The 19503-nt window shown below is 37.3% G+C and overlaps 1 protein-coding gene across 1 annotated transcript in view; it reads right to left on the reverse strand.

Annotated features, from left to right (window-relative positions):
* The window catches only part of KDTA (KDO transferase A), a 250286-nt gene that overhangs the window by 147335 nt on the left and 83448 nt on the right, over nucleotides 1-19503 (reverse strand). Inside the window, exons 2-3 of the mRNA XM_089810177.1 lie at nucleotides 6906-6999; nucleotides 5011-5053 (exon numbers count right to left, since the gene is read on the reverse strand). Coding sequence (XP_089666303.1) covers nucleotides 5011-5053; nucleotides 6906-6999 — 137 coding nt within the window. The remainder of the gene's footprint in view (nucleotides 1-5010; nucleotides 5054-6905; nucleotides 7000-19503) is intronic.

The raw sequence follows: 19503 nt of genomic DNA on the forward strand, positions 1-19503 counted from the left end.
AGTCTTTCTTGGGCGAGAAGAAATCTGTCACTAAATGAAACAAATGCCGATGCGAAGAGGCACTGCCCTGTCTCTGTCCACTCCTAAACAGTGTCGCTGGTGCAAGTAGTCAGAACGGGATCTGACACATCTGGAATGCCCATTAGCCCGAATAGAACTGGAAGACCTTTTCACACTACGCAAAGGGGATAATGATGTAAAGAAGGCAATAATGAGCTCAGTAGATGAGTGTCAGTGGGGAAGCAATGTCTGGATCGTGTTATCACGGAGCTTGGTGGCCTCACGAATATAAAGAGCAAGACATCTCTGATCATAGTAGCTGAAAAACTCATGGAGAAAAAAGCATTCCCTGAATAGACAAAAGAATCTCTCTCTAATCTCATAGTAGATGGGACATCGAAAAAGGAAATGAGCCTCATTCTCCACCTCCCCTAAAGTACAGAGCAAACAGATCCGCTCCCCACAATCAATATGATGACAATTAAAAAATTATTCCATATAGTTTTATGATTTTATATTAATACAATATATTGCTTGACTTTGAATTTTCAAATTTTTGAGTGTTTGAGAGTCATAGGTCATGTAATATTTGAATTATGATAAGTTAAAAATCAAAAAGATTTGTGTTTTCTCTAAATTAAATGATTATCATTTTTGTTTAGTATAGAATTTTTGGGGGACTAAATCAAAGTTTAGGGCTGTAATGTTCATGCCAAGCTGTCTATTTTCAACTAAAATACCAGAAAACCTGTACCCAACCTTGTACCTGAACCAGCAACTTAGATATTTTTCATATAGTGATATATATACTACCATCATCTGTAGCCTCCAAAAAACAGCATTGTAGGCTATTGTCCTCACAATGTGTCTAGGATTCTTTTCATACCTCCATGTCACCACGGCAAAAACATTGTGGAACTTTGCAAATAATACAACATAGATACAATATATTTGGATGTATATCATGCCATATGGAACATTGATATACAATATCTATATTACACACTACCATATCAAGATGAACATTACATAATAATTAGCATCATTTAATATCCATGCCCCTAAACTGGGACCTAAAATAAACAAAAGGCTACATGGTCAAATAAAAGGCAAAGAATATAATAGAGTTTATAATCACCACCATTATTAATGATTTTCTTGACATGGAAATAATTTTGAGAGCATGATCCAATATGGCTCATATATTGTTTATAATCTTTTCCTTTTATGATATTGAATAGACAAGAAAATAAGAAGAAAATATGCTATTATGATAAAAGTTTAAACCCTTAATATAAGACCACTGTCCTATCATCTTAAATCTAGTGAAACACTGTGAAATGTGCCTCCTTTTTCCCTCGTTTCCATCCCTGGGATGCAGGGGCAAGACGGGGCATCCTCCCACTAACCTACCATCGCTACCAATTTGTTGAGGACATTGAGACATCTTGGGGACATCCCAAGCATCCCTTGACCATTCCGAGAATGCCTAAGCATCTCCCATCCCTCAGAGAAAATGAAGTCATTTAAATGTTTAAAATTCCTTGTTTCAACTTGTGTACCAAGGGCCGAACGCCAACATCAAGTAGGTCCTCTCCATGCCCTCTAAGCTCTATTAAACCCTCACAAATCATGACATTCACTCACAACTTCAGTTCATCAGCTAGGTTGAAGAGGAGATGCAAGTACAAGAGAGGTGAGAAAGAGTGAAATTGAGGTGTTGCAAGGGCAAGAGGGGGGAGAAGGAGCAAGAAGAAGAGGAAGAAGAGAATTCTACACCAAGTTGGAAGGAATTTTCAAGTACAAAGGGAATTATATGACAGGTTTTTCAAAAAAAAAGTTTTCATTTTTGTTGTTAGTTTCAACTTTCTTTTTCAAAATTTGAGTTTGACAATAATTCCATAGACATGGCTGCAAATGCATATTCAATGTTCATATATTCATTGTTCATTGTTCATATTATCATCAAAATTCAAAATTGAAACTAGGCTAAAACAAGACTGAAACTTATAAAATTTGAACTTACATTATTATTGCACTGTCACAATGAGCTCTCAGGGCATGAGTGAGAATGATGTAGAGGTTCATAGTTAAGTACTGAATCTGAATATGTACCTCTAGTAGGGGGGTGACCATGAGGTTGAGCCTAAACTCGATGCCCAAACTAGTTTCATAGAAAATGCAGCTGCAAAAATAGTGTCCCTCCACATTATTGTCAGAGTATGACAGGGTTTAATAATAAATCTCCTCTCAGGCATGCAACAACATTGCAAGGCAAGCCATGGACATCTAAAGGCAGAAGATTGTGAAAGTACCATTTTTATGACTTAGAATTTTTTGGCAGCATTACCAGAGTCAGTGCGCACCTTTTTTATTCAAGGAAAGGATGTGGAAATACATTGTTTTTTTTGGCAATAGTGGCAAACCTCAAATACAGAACTAAGATAAACAAGCTATGGGGTGTTCCTAATGACAACGCAGCTACACTTATGCCTATTACTTTGTCTCATAGGATTCAAGTTCGGCAGACACAGCCACAAAGTTCTAGTCATACTTTTGGACAAGAGTAATTGAGATAGAAGGTTCTTCAAGTGCCCATTCAAGAAAGGGTAGGTAAAATGCAAATTGACGAGTAACCCATAGCTGACTTGATCAAAAAGCATCTGAAGAATAATATCATAAAGCCATTGGCAAGCCCTCCTTTGCCAATGAAATCTCAATCCATGTAGCCCAATCTCCTTATTATAAGGAGATGACATCAATGGTAACAAGGGGAGGACCATCATATGTGCCAACAAGTGAGACAAAATTGAGGACCATGATCTTGGATAAGAAATATTCCAAGATCAACAAGTTGATGGAGAAAATAAACTGTTGGCAAGTGTAAACACAATATAGTCCTGGATGGGTGGCAGCATTAGGCTTCATCCACTAATCAGCATCATGGTTACATGTACAGAGAGCCCATATTTTCATAAGGTAGTTGATTGCTTAGAGCATTCTTAAGATGCTGATTTGCAATTTCAAGTCCTCAAAGATGCTATTGAGGATATTTTACCACGAAATGTGGTCCAAACAGTGACAAATGGGGGACATGAGTGCAAAGCTACCCAGAAATTTATCAAGGCAGCTTACAGTCATAATTGGTGAGCTTCATTTTCTGTGCTTGCCATGAATAATACACTCAAGAACATAGGGAAGATTAAGTGGATCATAACAATGGTAAGTGATGCTAGAGATGTGCCAATGTTTATCTCCAATCACCACACTTCAAATGCAATCTTCAAGAGATTCTCTAAAAAGTTCTTAAAACTTGTTGGGACCACCTATGTATCCTATGTCATTCTCTCATAGAGAATAATTGAGTTTCAAGAGTCACTTCAGCTCATGGTAATGACAACAAATTGTAATTGGTGGGCCAAGTCCAAGATAGAGCAAGGTTATAGAGTGAAGAATATAGTGAGGAGTGATATGTTTTAAATTGATGTAAAATATATAGTATCCAGCATTGCTCCAATTTTCCAAGTTATCAGTTATGGGAATGCAAATGCACCTAACCTTGGAGACATGTATGAGTGCATAGATTCAATTCTTGACCAAATGATAGATGTCATTAGAGAGAAAGAGCTCAAACTAGCATTCGACAATATGTATATTCAGGAAATCATCATCGAAAAGGGAGAAGCTCAACAATCCTTTGCACATGGCTACCTACGCATTGGATCTTGAGTGATACACGACTAGGCCTAGTAGAATTACATCATTATTAGATGTTGAGGTGAAGGCAAGGTTTTTGGGACCGTTGAGAAGATGTATGATACTGTAGATGCCAACATGATTGGCATGAACCGGATTTTTCACTCTTAGAGGTTATTCTGAGGCAGAAAAGATTGATATGGCAACTACGTCATAGGAGTACCCAACTTTGAGGTGGAATTTTCATGGACTGGAATCTTTGACTACCACTCTAGCCACTCAATTGCTATCTCCAATTTATAGTTCTTCAGTTGTTGAAAGAACCGGTCTATCTATAGCTTAATCTACTCTCTCAAGAGGACCAAACTTACCTCTGGGATGTACATAGTTCTTTGTATCTCCTTGACCACAAGACACTTGTATACAAAGAGAGACCAGCAACATGATGGGATGTAGAGCCAGAGGATGTAGAACAAATTGATGAGGATGCTACAATTCCAAAGGTAGGGCTGGTTGGTATTTTTTAATAGAGTTTGACAATGTAGAGTTCAGTAGTTCCAATGATGAGGAGTTCTGGCATGATTAGAGGCCTTCCTTCACTACAATTTGTTATTTTGATATCATGCTACACATTGCAAACATCTTTAAGATATTTTGGATATAACAAAAACCTCCAATTTGACATTTTCATTTGTCAAATTTGAGTAGTATTCAAGTATTTTAGTATTTAATATTTTCTATTTTACTATTTTATTATTTGTCAAAGCTTAATTTGAAATGTATAACTTTATACAGAAAATTATGAATACTTTTAATTACCATATGTATTAGCTCCCCCTTGCACAGTTGTCCCCAAACTCAGGCTTTTGGTCCCCCCATCCCCATATCCCTGTATCCTCATATCATGAAACTCAATGGTGCACTACCTAAATCCTGAAAGAAGGTAAGGGAATCAGATACACTTGAAAGTTTCTGGTGCAATCAACATCAGTCTTATCATATCACTCTAGGTCAAATCTTGTTCAAATATCCAAACTTAAATGAATTCAGCATATAAGAACAGGAAAAACCTAGTCAACATATAATCCTCTTTTTTTCTCAAATAGTTCCACTATTTCACTTAGGATGGAATGTCTTATGGATCCCACCACAAGAAGCAACCTCAAAAGCCTAATTTATGTAACAAAGCCAAACACCTGACTGTACACCTGCACTATTCATTTCCCATCAACCAAACACTTAGGTATCTTGCATACAAGACAGATAACCTTAACTACATTACTCAACCCAATGGTTTGAGAAAACTTACAATACCTGACAGATAACGCCATTTGGAAGCTTATCTTGGAGTACAGAACTGCAGTAGACAAACATAAGTAGAACAGTTCAGTTATCAATGTCACCATCCAAATAGTCAAAAGAACTTTAATTTATCTACTTCAGTAATATATAGAAACATTGAATCCATTAACAACATTTGCAATTTCCTTCTAGATTCACTTCTGACATTTGTTTCATGCCTTAATTATGGATACATATTGTATCACCATCATGCCTGAAAAGCTATGAAGGGCTTCGTAAGCGACACTATCATAGCAGCCAACGAGGGTTTTTTTTTTCTGGTAATATTACCTGAGGAACTTTCACATATGAAGAATTATACAAAAATTCATTAATGAACAATATGTGAAAAAGAATTAAAAAACACACACAACTAATTAAGTTAGACCGCCATTATAGCATGAGACTCTAACTACATATGGACCACATTTCATTCACCTTTGGAAACCATTCAATATTTTTTTTGAAGCATATATCTTTCACAGGAAATTCAGTTCAAGCTTCTTTCCTCTGAATCATAAATTGTTCATCAAGAGAGAGTGAGAATCTATTACAAAGATATCTACATCAATCATTAATGAGTAATCTAAAACACTTTTAAAGGGTTCCTTCAACTCTAACAAGATCTATTACAAAGATATCTACATCAATCATTAATGAGTGATCTAAAACACTTTTAAATGGTTCCTTCAACTCTAACACGATAGACATGTAACTGAACCTAAAGGAACTCCACGATATATTTTGGACACAATGAGGAAAGGGTACTCAAAAAAAATTTCATAACCTTTCAAAAAAAAATTAAATTACATTTTCCCCGGAAAAAGGGAAGCAACTGAGAATAAAAGACTAAAATCTCAGTTCCAATTGAAGGGAACTCTTCTGGATTCTTCTACAGAAACAGGTTTATTTCAAAGAAAAGGTTGACCACAACAGGTAGACAAGAGCTCAAACGAGAAGAAGGTGAACTCAACAATATGCTTAAAACGAACTTGTTTGGCATCAGACTCAATCTTCTATACTCTTATTTAGTATGTCAAAATGTAGATTAGCCTTATTCTTCATCAAGATGTACATCATTACAAAATCTATCAAATGCAAAATCATCAGAGCAAGGGATGAATCTTCTACACCTAGGTCAATTTGACGTTTGTCAGTAAGCAATCAAAATGGCCTACAGATCAAATTTCTATATCATCCACCCAACATAGTCAATTAAGAATTTGAATGACTAAAGTGCGACTGTTGTCTATGTTCACCTTGGAAGTCAATATTTAGCAATGCCGAAGCATTCATCAAATGCAGGTGATACATGTATCCTAAGTCCACAATAATTGGGTTTTCCATCTATGAAACCACTTAAGTAATATTGCTCTAAAACTATAAAAGCATTGCAAATTCTTTAACTTAGAAAAAAATGCTGAACACAAAAAGAGTAGAATAAGACCCAGAAGGGTAATGTTAGTATGATTAAAAAAAATTTAAAAACATAAGTCACTCAATATGATACGTGGGCTCTGCAAAAAATTCCATAAAATCTATGCAAAACTTATTTAACCTATGCAGAAGCATGTATCAAATGAAGAACTCGCATATTTGTTTTTTAATCAAAAGATCAGAATTATTAAAGCAGAAATCTCTGAAAAATGAAAAACAAAATCTAATTTTAGTATTAGAAAGTCCAATAAAAGAAAAAAGAAAAACTTTAAAACTACAAGGATTGGCATCAGTTCAAAAGCATTTTATCACAGTACAGTAGAAGAAAGAGAGAGGTCAATCTGTGATACAACTGCAGAAAACTATAAAGCCATAAATAAAATAGAGCCATGCAGACTTTTGAATCTAAGAATCAGGATAGTCTAGCTTACAAGGCGGTAACTGTTGAAGTGGTCATCAAAATCCTAAGGCAAGGTCGCATTTTAATACACTGCTCAATCACAGGAATGGCAGCCATTCCTTCTCCTGTTAGCAAAGACATTCATATAGTCAAGCTAAGATGTAAAAATACTGAAATTCCTGTTTTGAGAACTGATTGAATCCATATAAGTTCTATGTCTTTTCATTTAAGTAATCCCATTCCTGACCCCAATTCATGTTGTGTATGGTAAATTCATAAGAACGGAGCAGATTGTAAATTTATTTTTTTTTTCAACATCAATTCAAACAAGAAATGTCTATACAGAAAACAAATTTTGAACATAATGACAGTTTATCTCAGTCAACAAATTCTAGCTGATATGATTAATGTACCTGCATAAGCATTGAGTTGATGTTTTCTATCTTAATGTTAGACTTTGGTTATTTCTGTTTCTTATACAGAGAAGATGATGTCATAAAGCATTCCTTGAATAGTCCTCATGTCCCAATCAGTCTGCAGAAATCCAGACCGAGATATTGGAATTGGACAACCATGTTGTTTCAAGGCATGTGCTTTCCATGTGTCATGCTGATGTGACGGGCAAAGAAGTAGATATGAGAATTCTTCTAAGATGATAAATATGAGTAGGGAAAAGACATGTCATCTATGTACACTGGTCAAACCAAAAAAATCAAAGAAAAATGTGAACTCTAAGTTTGCTGTGTACTAGAAATTAAAATTCATCACTTTAATACATGAGTCAAACCAACATTTTCAACAGAAAAATGACACTCTAAAAGGGGCATCACAAATAATGCTTGAAATAGTTAATGACTCGAAAACAAAATAATACTTTACATATTAATAAAAAGATAAAAACATAGTAAATGAATAACTCAAACAACATTACCAGATGTACTGTTAATGGATCTGTCCTCAAAATAGTCTTGTCAAGAAAACAATAATGTGATGAACCTCCTCATAAGTGCCATCCTTGTTGACTTAAAGGACCTTGGTCTATAAAAAATAGCATTGGTGGCCAAGTGGAAGTTGAGTTTCTAACCTATGAAAATGAATTTGCCATACCAAAAAATTACAAATTCTAAGCTCGATAGTAAAACACAAAAGGAAGCAAAATACATAATAGGTTATGGAGAAAACAAAAACAAGATTTATAGAGATTGTTAATGTTTTTTGTCTATATTATTCTGAAGAAGAATATCCACCACATATGTACAAAAAACACCTATGAGATTTTATGCTCAGCAATCATCTTCACAAATGAACATGACAATACATAAGAAACTGAATGTCTTTATTCACAAAGAAGTAATGTGCGGTCAGTGTACAATGCCTATTATTATGTTTTGACAATATTGGTTATCTCACTATGTATCTATAGTCTATTAGTGTCAACTAATTAGAAGTGTCAGTTGGTTGGCAGTTGTGTTCCTCTAGGCAACCATGAGGTCATTTAAATAGATTTTGTATCATCAAGGAAAGTGGCATGCTCTAGTTGGATCGACTTTAATCTTGGATGGCCATTTTCAGGCTTCTTTTTCAAAAATTTCATGTGCACATAAAGATATTTTGAATCCTATATATAATATGTAACATCATTTCTAGTATTAATCCATGCATTCATTTTATCAGATAGCAATAAACATTTGGCGTTGCTGCCTTAAAAAATCAGGTCAGAATTGAGCAATTCATGTCCTATGATCCCAATAAAGGTGAGAAGAGGCCACAATATGGTTTAAGGATCATTAAGTAAATAAAATGAAAGAGAAGATTACAAAACACTTAAATTACCAGAGTTTCTGAAACGGTAGAACAGGGAGACAGGGAACGGGTTTTTGGGACAGATTTTTTTCTGCCATTTTAGGGCATGGTAGGGACAGTAGAGGGGGAAGCTACATAAAAGGGGAAATTTAAAATATGTAGGGAACTCTTGAATTTCAAATGTATTCATGCCATAACATTGATAAATCTAAAATCATTCAACACAGACATATACATTATACATAGCAATTGAGTTGAAAGTTTTAGCTATTATTGCATATAAAATACTAAGAAATAAGCTACAAATAATCCACCACACCCTAGCTAATGCAGGATACAACAGACTTGTGGACTTTCAATGTTTGTGAGATAAACCTGCAGAGATTTAAAATTTATGATTTTAGTTTGAAACAGCAGACAGCCTAAACGGCACTATAAACTCTAATTTAACATCTGATGTAGATCAGTCTAACAGAAAACAGCCACAGCGTACACATGCAAGATGAACTAGTTTAGCATGCCAAACGTCATTTTCATAGATATCTGCAAAAATTAAATTAAATGAACTTGCCCTTTGTATAAGCCATCAGCGAAATAAATAGAAATAAAGCACAAAATTATGAGTGTTTCAGCCCCAGGTGGGATAGGGGAATGGATACGGCACCTGGCATTAACAACTAGAGTAGGCACTTTCTTTGTTTTGTCGAGTCAGGGATTAGCAGAACTTCTTTTCCCATCTAAGTGCCCCTACCCCTACCCCTCCTATTCTAAAGGGTAAAGGGTAAAGGACTGATTAAGCACTATTGGAATGCAAAATCCAATACCTGAATGATGTACCCCAAACAATAGTTGATTGGGGGCAGGGGGGTTTCTTTAGTCAGATTCTATATGTAACATGCCCAGCTATATCCACCAGAAACTACAGGATGGGAGGGTTGGCCCTATGATTCCAAAACAATGGTTCATGAAGCGACAACCCAGGAAGAGTTGTGGTGAACACCTTTCAAATTAGGCAGACCGTGTGTGGGCAATGCCATTGAGTAGTTAGGGGAACCTTCACTATGAATAGGTAATATAATAGCAGCCCTATGCACCAGCACCACTCTACATGCACAAGGAGGGGAGCCCATGATTCAGGATAGTGGGGGCATCGATCGGGTGGGTTAGTGGATAGGCTTCTCGAGAAATCAATAGTCCTCTCCAAAAGTGGTGGCCGCCTCTGCATGTATACCCCCCACAACAATGAAATGGCCCCTACCCCTACTATTTATAAGGTAAGGTTTGATGTTGCTTCGAATTGATGGCATGGAGAGGAATTGCCTTATTATGTTAGAAATTAATTAGTGATCAAACAACTACAACGATCAACTGCAATCCAATATATTAATTTAGATCGCGCTACCTAAGCACCAATAATAGAGGTAGGGAGGTGGAAGCAAATGGATAATTTTTAAAGTAGACCCCAGCAACAGCAACTTAATCACCTTTTTTCATCAGTAAAATTCACCATTAGAAACATTTAATCAAGAATCAAAGCATAGATGTGCGATGATGCACAGGAAGGTAACATAAGTAATGCTACACAAGCAACAATTTCAGCTTGTAAATTTTACAAACACAATCTGATTTAAAATACATGAACTAGTTCATGTTATTCAATGGCACTTGGTTTTTAATGCGGAAAGAATGGTGTTGATAGTTTAAGTGATAGTGGTCAAATTTACTTGTTCATCATTATACTTAGCCTTCTTGTTGGGATTTTCTTCACACTCTTCTTTGTAAGGAAACTTAGGTGCAGAATCAGCTTCCTACACTAATCTCTTAAGAGAAGTATGGTGCAAATCCTATTAAAATCTTTTCACTTACAGATTCAATATCATGTAAACAACAATACTTCGGCCAAGCAAGCATAAAGAAAATAGACAGAGAAAGAAACACATAACACAAAGATTTGCCGGTGGGGAAAAACCTTTCGGTAAAACAACCCCACCCTTCCAGAACCTGCACAATGTATTATCTTCAACACAAGGTTACAATACACTTGCAATGCAAGTTCAATAGCGACAACAGAAGACTCCAGTAGCAACTCACAGTACTCAAATTTATCAGTTGCCACATGTCTTCACCTGTCATTGAATCTTCCTAACATAGCTCTTACGTGTCATAGGAATCCGTCATAACCGTTTTAGCTATGATCTCCTTATACACAATTCAAGATGCCGACACATCAACATTATTTGCCAGAAATACATTTTACAAAACAAATAACAAGAATAGGAATTATCCAAGGTTGAGACACCTTATTCCTAACATTCTTCTTAAGTTACTTCTAATTGGTGGCCTTGGTTTTTACATTTATTGTTAGGTTCCCATCTTTCCTTTCATCCATAGCATGACTTTTATGTCTCACCCTCTCTTACGACAGTTGTGTCTTTTTCCCACGACTCTTGACATTTGAAGCATAAGTTTTTCCATTTAAGTTCATCTCCATCCAAGTAATCCTTGTGGTGACTGTCCTTGTAAAAGGCCTTGTTATTAAGAGTTGATGGCTCCAAGCTCAAGGCTATTCCACTAGCATTATCTAGGGTTGTTGGTTTGAAGGCACCAACGAATCCCTTCAATGATTCTTTCAAACCCTCCACAAATACATAGGTCAGTCAATCCTCATCTATTCCTACAATTCCTAATGAAACCCCTTGGAATTTAGTAATTCTTGATGTCAGTTTTGGACCACTACATAACATCAAGCAATTAAATACTCGATATAGAATACCAAACACTCAACCCTCTCTTGAAAAGTAAATACTCATGAAGAACATGAGAAAAACTCTAAGGTTCCTTACACCTATGGATACTAACTCAGTTATATTAATGTGATTTGTTGGTTAATCACGTAGGCAGGCTTATGTTATTCATTCGAAGATAACTTGGTGCTACTTAACTTTGCTTGACTTGTTCCTTTTCTACTTGATCACTTTCACTTTCAACTACTCCGACCACTAATTGCTTACTACTCTTCTACTACTCCTATGAATGAAGAAATTAGCAAATGGACGAGGATCCAACCAAATGAAAGCTTGCCAGTAGCACAACCTACATTGGTGCAATGATTTTAAGGGATACTCTTAGGATTTTCACGCTAACAGCTATCTCCCAACCCAACTTGAAGTACAAGCAGAAAGATGAAATGCAAGTAGAACTTGGGATCGATCAGACTAGATTACCACACAAGGCTTTCTAACAAGCCGCTAAGATGCTAGTGACCTAGTATATAGATCCCTATCAAACATTCACTAACATCATCATACAACTAGCCATCTACTTCTACTCTAACAACATGAAATCAAATCTTACTTTAATTTGAGAGATGAGAAGAAACATGCAAATACACCAAAATGATCGTGTATATCCACCATGCAATCCACAACAATGAATAAAGAACAATGTTGATAATATTTTGGCAACAATTCTCCAACATAACTCTCTTCACAACTAAGAACAAAATGGACTTATATAAAGGCTCAAAATTACAACAAGTGGCCAAGATTAAGAGGCAAAATCAAGGGCCAAGATTAAATTATACAAACCCTAATTAGGGTTACCATCATTTGAAATATCCCAAACCAGATATTTACTAAACTTTTCATTCAACAATATATTCAGAAATAAAACATTGCAGATCTTTTCCGGCACAATCGAAACTAGTAGAAATCCCAATAGATATTTAATTAACTTCTTAAATATAATATTCAAACTCAACATAGACAGATATAATACGATGCAACAATAAAACCAGCAGATTCTCCACAAGAAAATAACCATCTTTCCATGATACTATTCAAGATTTGAACATATGAAAGTATGTCACAAATCAGTAATATAGTGCTAGAAAACTCTTGTACAACTCCGTAGATACGTTATTGCATTATACAACAGAAATACAATAACCAGCACTAGAAAACTCAATCTTAAATTCAAATTTAATAGTCAGATTGGAATACTAGAATAAGAACTTTTAAGCGCATATGAAACACCTGAACTAATGTGTCCCCGAACAATGGGTTTGTGTCCACTGTTTGCCAACACAAGGGGCTACGTCCTCATACTAGCTGAAAGCTTAAGCTTTCCAAATACTCTCACAAGAGAGAACTGGAATTTGGAATAATAAATCAAGCATGTCTAACAATGAGCCTCTTTCCCCTTTTAATACACAAACTAAGACTCTTCGACTCCCCTTTGGCTTTTGTCCTATTCCCTTGTGACTCTTCAACTTCCCTCTAACATTTTGTCTTATTCCTCCTTGACCTTTTGCCCTCTTTATAACATTAAATTAATTTTTTAATAATTTGAGTCTACGTTTCAGAATCAATTTTAAAATTATATAAAATAAGACTTCAATATTTCTAATGTCCCAAAAAGGGGACATTACAATCTCCCCTCCTTAAAATTGTTTGTCCTCAAGCAATCGGTACCAGGATCCCATACGAGTCGGCAAGTAGCCCTATAGCCCAAACTAACAAAAAATTTGTCCACACTGTGAAGCAAAATGTCACTCTGCAATCTATCTCTCAATCGGATAACTGGATCCCATATAACTCTCTAAAAAAACTCAACACCTGTAAACTGAACAACTCTGATCATCACCGATACCACTAAATCCAACCTCAAACTGAGTAGACTTACAACAAAGTCCTCAACAAGCCAAAAATACATATGATCAACACTTGGATCCCAAACCCTGTTGTCATTACCAGCTGATATAATAAGATAGAAATGTATCAGTGAACTATGCATAACCCAGTAGATTGTTTACCGCATAGATTTATTGATTAACGCACGCAGACAATGAACAAGAACAACAGCAGCAGTACTCCTTTATTCGCATATGCCAAGAGATTACATTATGCTTGATAAGATGATTACAATGATTACTCGGAGGGTGTATATATACTTCCCGAGGAACCTTCCCGAAGGAGTCCATCGGCTACATACAACATATCGGCTACAAACTACTTACCGACAACGTCGGCTACAAAATATAAAATCTACCGACAACATCATCCCTCCAAAAAGAAAAGTCGTCTCCTGACAACTAACAAAATAGGAGACAACCCACATACAACAAAACAAAAGAAAAAATACTAGAGAGAAGGTGGTACCCCTGAAGAATGCTGCTCCTTTCAATACTAGCTCCCAATTATCTCCCACCAATATGTTTCTTGGTTCAATTTCATCTCCCAAATTCATAGTTTGCAGTGTGGCTTCATTATACTTGATTGTCTCCCCCTCATTGAATGTATGGGTAGGTGTGACATCCAACGGAACATTCCCCTCCTTTATCTCGGTAAATTCTCTTGGAAATTCATCTCCTCTCAAACCTTCCTCAATTGTCATTACATTGCAGCTCTAGAACAATTTGTAGTTCTCTATTTGCCAGTGGTAGAGACTATTGACCAAATCCAAATCGTCATCTATTGATCCTCCCTCCAATCGCAGGACTCCCTCCTGATCCGGTTTCATACGCTGCCTCCCTTCATATTCCTCTTCAGAATCTGATGAGAAAGCTTCTTCTCCCACCATTTGAGTGTGCAAATCAATAACGAATTTCCTCCCTTTGCTTTCAAGCGAAAAAGTGTTTCTCTTCCAATCGTGTTTAACTCTGGCATAAATAAGCCATCTGCGGCCCAAAATGGCATCATATCCTTTTCTCTTCAGCGAAATGATGACAAAGTCAAGCAGGAAAGGTTGTGTGCCAATTGTTACCGGTTTCACCATCAGAACGCCGAGAGGTTTTATGCCATGTTGGTCTGCTGTCAACAACTGAAATGTAGGTGGCCACAACGTCGGTTGTCCCAACTTCCTCCAGGTATCCTCGGGTAAGACATTCACGCCGGACCCATTGTCGACAATTGTGTCCATCAGCACACTTCTGAGAATCCCCATCTCGACGACCGCTAGATGCCGTCCAGATGCAAGTGCTAGCAACATTGGGTCTTCTCCACCAGCGATAATTTCCTTCCCTCTTCCTGGTTCCCCTGTCGCTGGCGCAATATTTGTGACTGCCGATCTGAGCTGAGGCATCGTAAGAAGCAAATCATTTATCTTGACCCGTACCTCCGTTTATAAAATTTGTCGTACGATGTTTTGTTCCACGGGGTTCCTTGCCGAGGTGTCGGTGATGTCTTTCAACTGAGAGGTCTCCGCCTGCGATGCCTTTTCAATCTCCGACCGCACTTCCCCCAGATTCCTCTTTTCTTCTGTTGGGTCCGGGTACACTTTTGCTTGCCTCCGTGTAATTGCGAGAACCTCCTCTTCATCCGTTCCGACAGTGATCAAGTTTACTCTGGATTTTGGGCACTTGGCATCTTCATGATCGCCTGGTCCGCACCATCTGCATAATAATTTCGGTGTGGTTGTTGTTGTGCACTCCCAGGCAAAGTGACCCCACAAATTACAAGCTCGGCATTGAACAATCGGCCGTCCGTTCGCATCATACTGAATTCGACTCCTCCCGCCATTATTATTGTTATTGTTCACATTGTTGTTGTTTTGCCCACGTCTATTATTCCTATATCCTCCAGACGTAGCACCCTCCGTGCTTATATTTCCGCCCCCTCCAAACGCGGAAGCCTCCTGTGCCAGGAACACCTATTGAGGGCCTCTGGTTTTCATGTTGAAGGGGCATTCTTTTGTGGAATGTCCCATGATCTGACAAATGTCGTAGAACTGGTTTTTTAGATAGGAGCCCTTTGTATGACCTTCTGCCTTACATTTTGTGCACCATAATTCGCTTCCCTTTGTTTCTTTCTGCATGTTCTTGAATTCTTTCATCATCTGGATCATGTCCTTCTGGAGGGCTCGGACCTTTTTGCTGTTGTTTTCCTCATCGCTACTTTCTTCTTCTGAGGATGCATCGTCGTCTGACTCAGAGGAGCTACTCTTCTTCTTCTTCTTTTTCGTCTTTTGCTCACTTTCCAAGTTTAGTGCCCGGTTGTATGCTTCAGTGTGTGATGACGGTGGCACAATCTTCATTTTCTTTCACAATTTCGGGTGTAGGCCTTCAATGAACCACCTTTTCTGTAATCCATCAGCTGGCTTATTCTCCATTTTTTTATCAAGTCCTTCAACTTCCTGGCATAGACTCGAACTTTTTCATTTTTCCCTTGTCTTATATTGTATATCTCTGCTACAATTTCGTTGTCATCGCGGAGTAGTTGAAATTCCGCCATAAACTCCTCCTTCAGGTTATCCCAAGTGGTTAAGTTCTAAGGAACTGCATCGGCGAACCAGTCAATTACAACACCCCGTAGGGTTACCAGGAAATGTCGGACCCATTCATTTGTATCTGTTATGCCATTTGCCCTCCAAATTGTTTCGCATGTTTTACAGTGTCGGATTGGATCAGCCGTACCATCATCATCAAAATTCGGCAACTTTTCTTTTGGTCCTGCCATCACTGCTGGATTTTGCGCATGAGCGTTGTTTAGTCCTGCAACACTGGCACTGTTCACTTCCACACCGGCGGTCTATACTCCCACACCGGCGATCTACACTCCGACACTAGCGGACTGTTCTCCCACACTGGGCGGACTATTCTCCCACACCGGCGATTGGCACTCCCACACCGGCGGTCTCAACAACTACAAACATTGGTGAAGAAGGATCTACTGAAGTTATCCCTTTCGGAAGTGTATCCTGGACGAAGGGTTCACTCCACGCTCTTGCTCCCTCGGCACTCCGAGCTGTGCGAGTCAATTCTCTTCTGTCTAGACTCTCTTCCCTCGACAAATACAAATTCAAAAACTCCTCCCTTGCTTCCTCCACCAATTCCACCCACTGTCAAGTCTCCTCCAACAATTCTTCCGCACTTATGTGTCCATCGGCAATCTTCTAGAACCTCCTTCTGCGTTCGGCTTGTTGTGCCAAAATTAAATTTTCTTGCACAATACGTATTCCATCTTGTCTCCTTATCTTATTTCGGTCTTTGTTAAGCTGATTTGGCATTAAGCTTCATTCCTCCCTCCTTCCATGTTCATTGGGCAACGGCGCCAAATGTTAACAGCATAGATTTATTGATTAATGCACACAGACAATGAACAAGAACAACAACAGCAATACTCCTTTATTCGCATATGCCAAGAGATTACATTATCCTTGATAAGATGATTACAATGATTACTCGGAGGGTGTATATATACTTCCCGAGGAACCTTCCCGAAGAAGTCCGTCAGCTACATACAACATGTCAGCTACAAACTACTTACCGACAACGTCTGCTACAAAATATAAAATCTACCGACGACATAGATGATGACAACCCGAACTAAATAGATAATGTAATAAACAAGCTGCTCAAAAATTGAGTGTAACACCCTAGGCGCAACAAATACCAAACTGTCATCTTCAATCTGGAGAATCTTTGAGTACATAGGTACTATGAATAAGAATGAAACTGAAAGAGCATTCCCTATGATCAACACATCGCCCTCCTCAATAACACACCAAAACCTACCCAAAGGCTGATGTATAAAATCTACCCAAATCCTGTATGGTGTGAAATCGGGTATCCTACTAGGACTGATCCAATGATGAACAACCGTAGTCAATTCACCACTTCCATCCTGTGATCCATATTCCTTGCTAAGAATCGTACCAGGATTCCACATCTTGCAATCAGAATCATCTCCTTCATGATGATCAAAAGAAGAGTCCTCGTTTACCTCAAACAGGGAATTATCAGAAATCCAATCAGCATCAACTTCAAACACAGGGTTATCGATAAGCTGAAAGTGATCTGAAACTTTGATACTTGATCGCTTGGGGCAATTATCCAAAGCATACATCTGTTGAATGCTATAAAGTTCATCAATTACCTCTAGGAAAAATTCCTGCCTCTCTTTATCCTCCTGCTCCTGAGAGTGATTCGTGATCCTAATCTGATTTTCTGCTTCCTGAAGGGAAATCCAAGCATCATTCAATGTCACTTGTGTTTCCTTAAGCTCTCTATTGAGCTCCTTAATCTCATGCCTCTCTTTATTTAGCTAATCAACATGTGTTTCAGAAATCTTAAGAATGTTATCCATGTTGGAAAGAAAATACAAATATTATGATTTCACAGTTTCAAGGTCTATTTTGATCACTTGCAAGTCAAAAACAAGTCATTCTTCTTCCACTCCCCTTTGGACCTTCTTGTAGAGATCCTCAACCACCTTGTGAGTGTTGTCATAACGTACCAAAGATGCCACAACCATTTCTTCGTTAACTTTCAGCTAGTTTCTAAATGCATGCATTTCATTATCATATTGATATAGCTCATCATCTTGTAGTGTCATCTTGGATCATTCCTCTAAATTTCTATCATGGGCTACGTAATATATTGTTCATCACACAAAATCTCCAATCTGTTATTACCTCATGTGCAACCATCCTCATCCGCCTGTTTGTCAACACTAACCTCCAATTCACCAACATAAAAACTTGTACCCTAGGTAACATCTTCTACGTGGTCACTAGAAAGTTATAAATCAATGGTAGTTGACTGCTCTTCTTCTTCAAAAACCTCAATTTGATGACCTTGATCTGCTAGATATTCATCATACATAGTTTTTGCACTGGTCTTTTGCAAGGAGATCCTATGCTAATTCAGAATACTTTTTTGTCAAATCCGAAATTACCATAAGCCCTAAAATTGAAATTTTTTTTTTAAATGGTCATGTAGACCTCTAATATAGCTTTAAACCTTCCCCATTGTGGACCCAATAATTTACCTTGAATTTCACACCTCTTAGGCCTTAAAATACATTGAATTTAACAAAGGGGGTCAAATTAAATTTCCAAATTACAAAAACTCAACCCAAAAATATGATTTTAATTTCAATTTCACTTCTTTTTAATAATTTTGAAATCACCCTCTAGGCAATCAACTTAATCAAATTTTGCACTTCAATCCAATTTCAATTTTTTGCTATACAATTAAAATAAATCCTTATTTGGCAATTCAATTGCATTCAAAATTCAATTCCACCATCAAAAAAATTTCTTTTCACCATCAAAATTTTTAGATTTCCAAAACAACTAAGTCCACAAATTCATTTTGAAAATGCTCAAGCTTATGCAATTATATCAAATTTCAAAAATCTATCTAAGTCCAAAGTTTGCAAATTTGTCCTACTAGACATTATTTTAACCATCGAAAAATGTTGTTGAATTATGTTTGGCCTAAGGACAAAATTACATGTTCCGAAAAATCAAGTTTAGCACCAGGTGAAAATAAACCGAATCCCTTCTAGAGACCAAGACGTCCAAGGTGTAAAATTAACAATTCGAAACCTTTGGACAACTCCAAAAATTCACTAAGGCAAACAAAGACTTACAACACCCGTGAAAATTACCAAGGCCTACCCAAAAAGGGGGGGTCCCCAAAGTTTTGGGGCGATGGTGTGAAAACTTGACAACAATAATGTACTCATCAACTGTCCCTATATGTTTTAGCTGAGTTAAACCTTTGAAATCCCTTACGAGATGTTTACGGTCAAATCTTTTAATCATTTTTTGTGCGTATTCTGCATAAATAGTTATATTATGGTGCCCTTCAGTTAGGATACTATCATGTCACCATTCATGGGCTAAGCCATCCAAGTGTAGGATGGCAAATTGCACTACATCCTCTTCTATCATAGGGCCGAGGGACAACTAAGTATTTAATTCTTGTAGCCATCCACAAGCTGTGATTTTACTTGATCCATCAAAGTTTGTGAGGGTTAACTTATTCATTTTGAGCTTTAAGCCCTTGTTAGACTATCCACTTTCCCTTCTTGGAGTCACTA

This window comes from Cupressus sempervirens, chromosome 11, assembly GCF_028749045.1.
Source record: "Cupressus sempervirens isolate cs-2001-9-10 chromosome 11, ASM2874904v1, whole genome shotgun sequence".
Taxonomy (NCBI): Eukaryota; Viridiplantae; Streptophyta; class Pinopsida; order Cupressales; family Cupressaceae; genus Cupressus; species Cupressus sempervirens.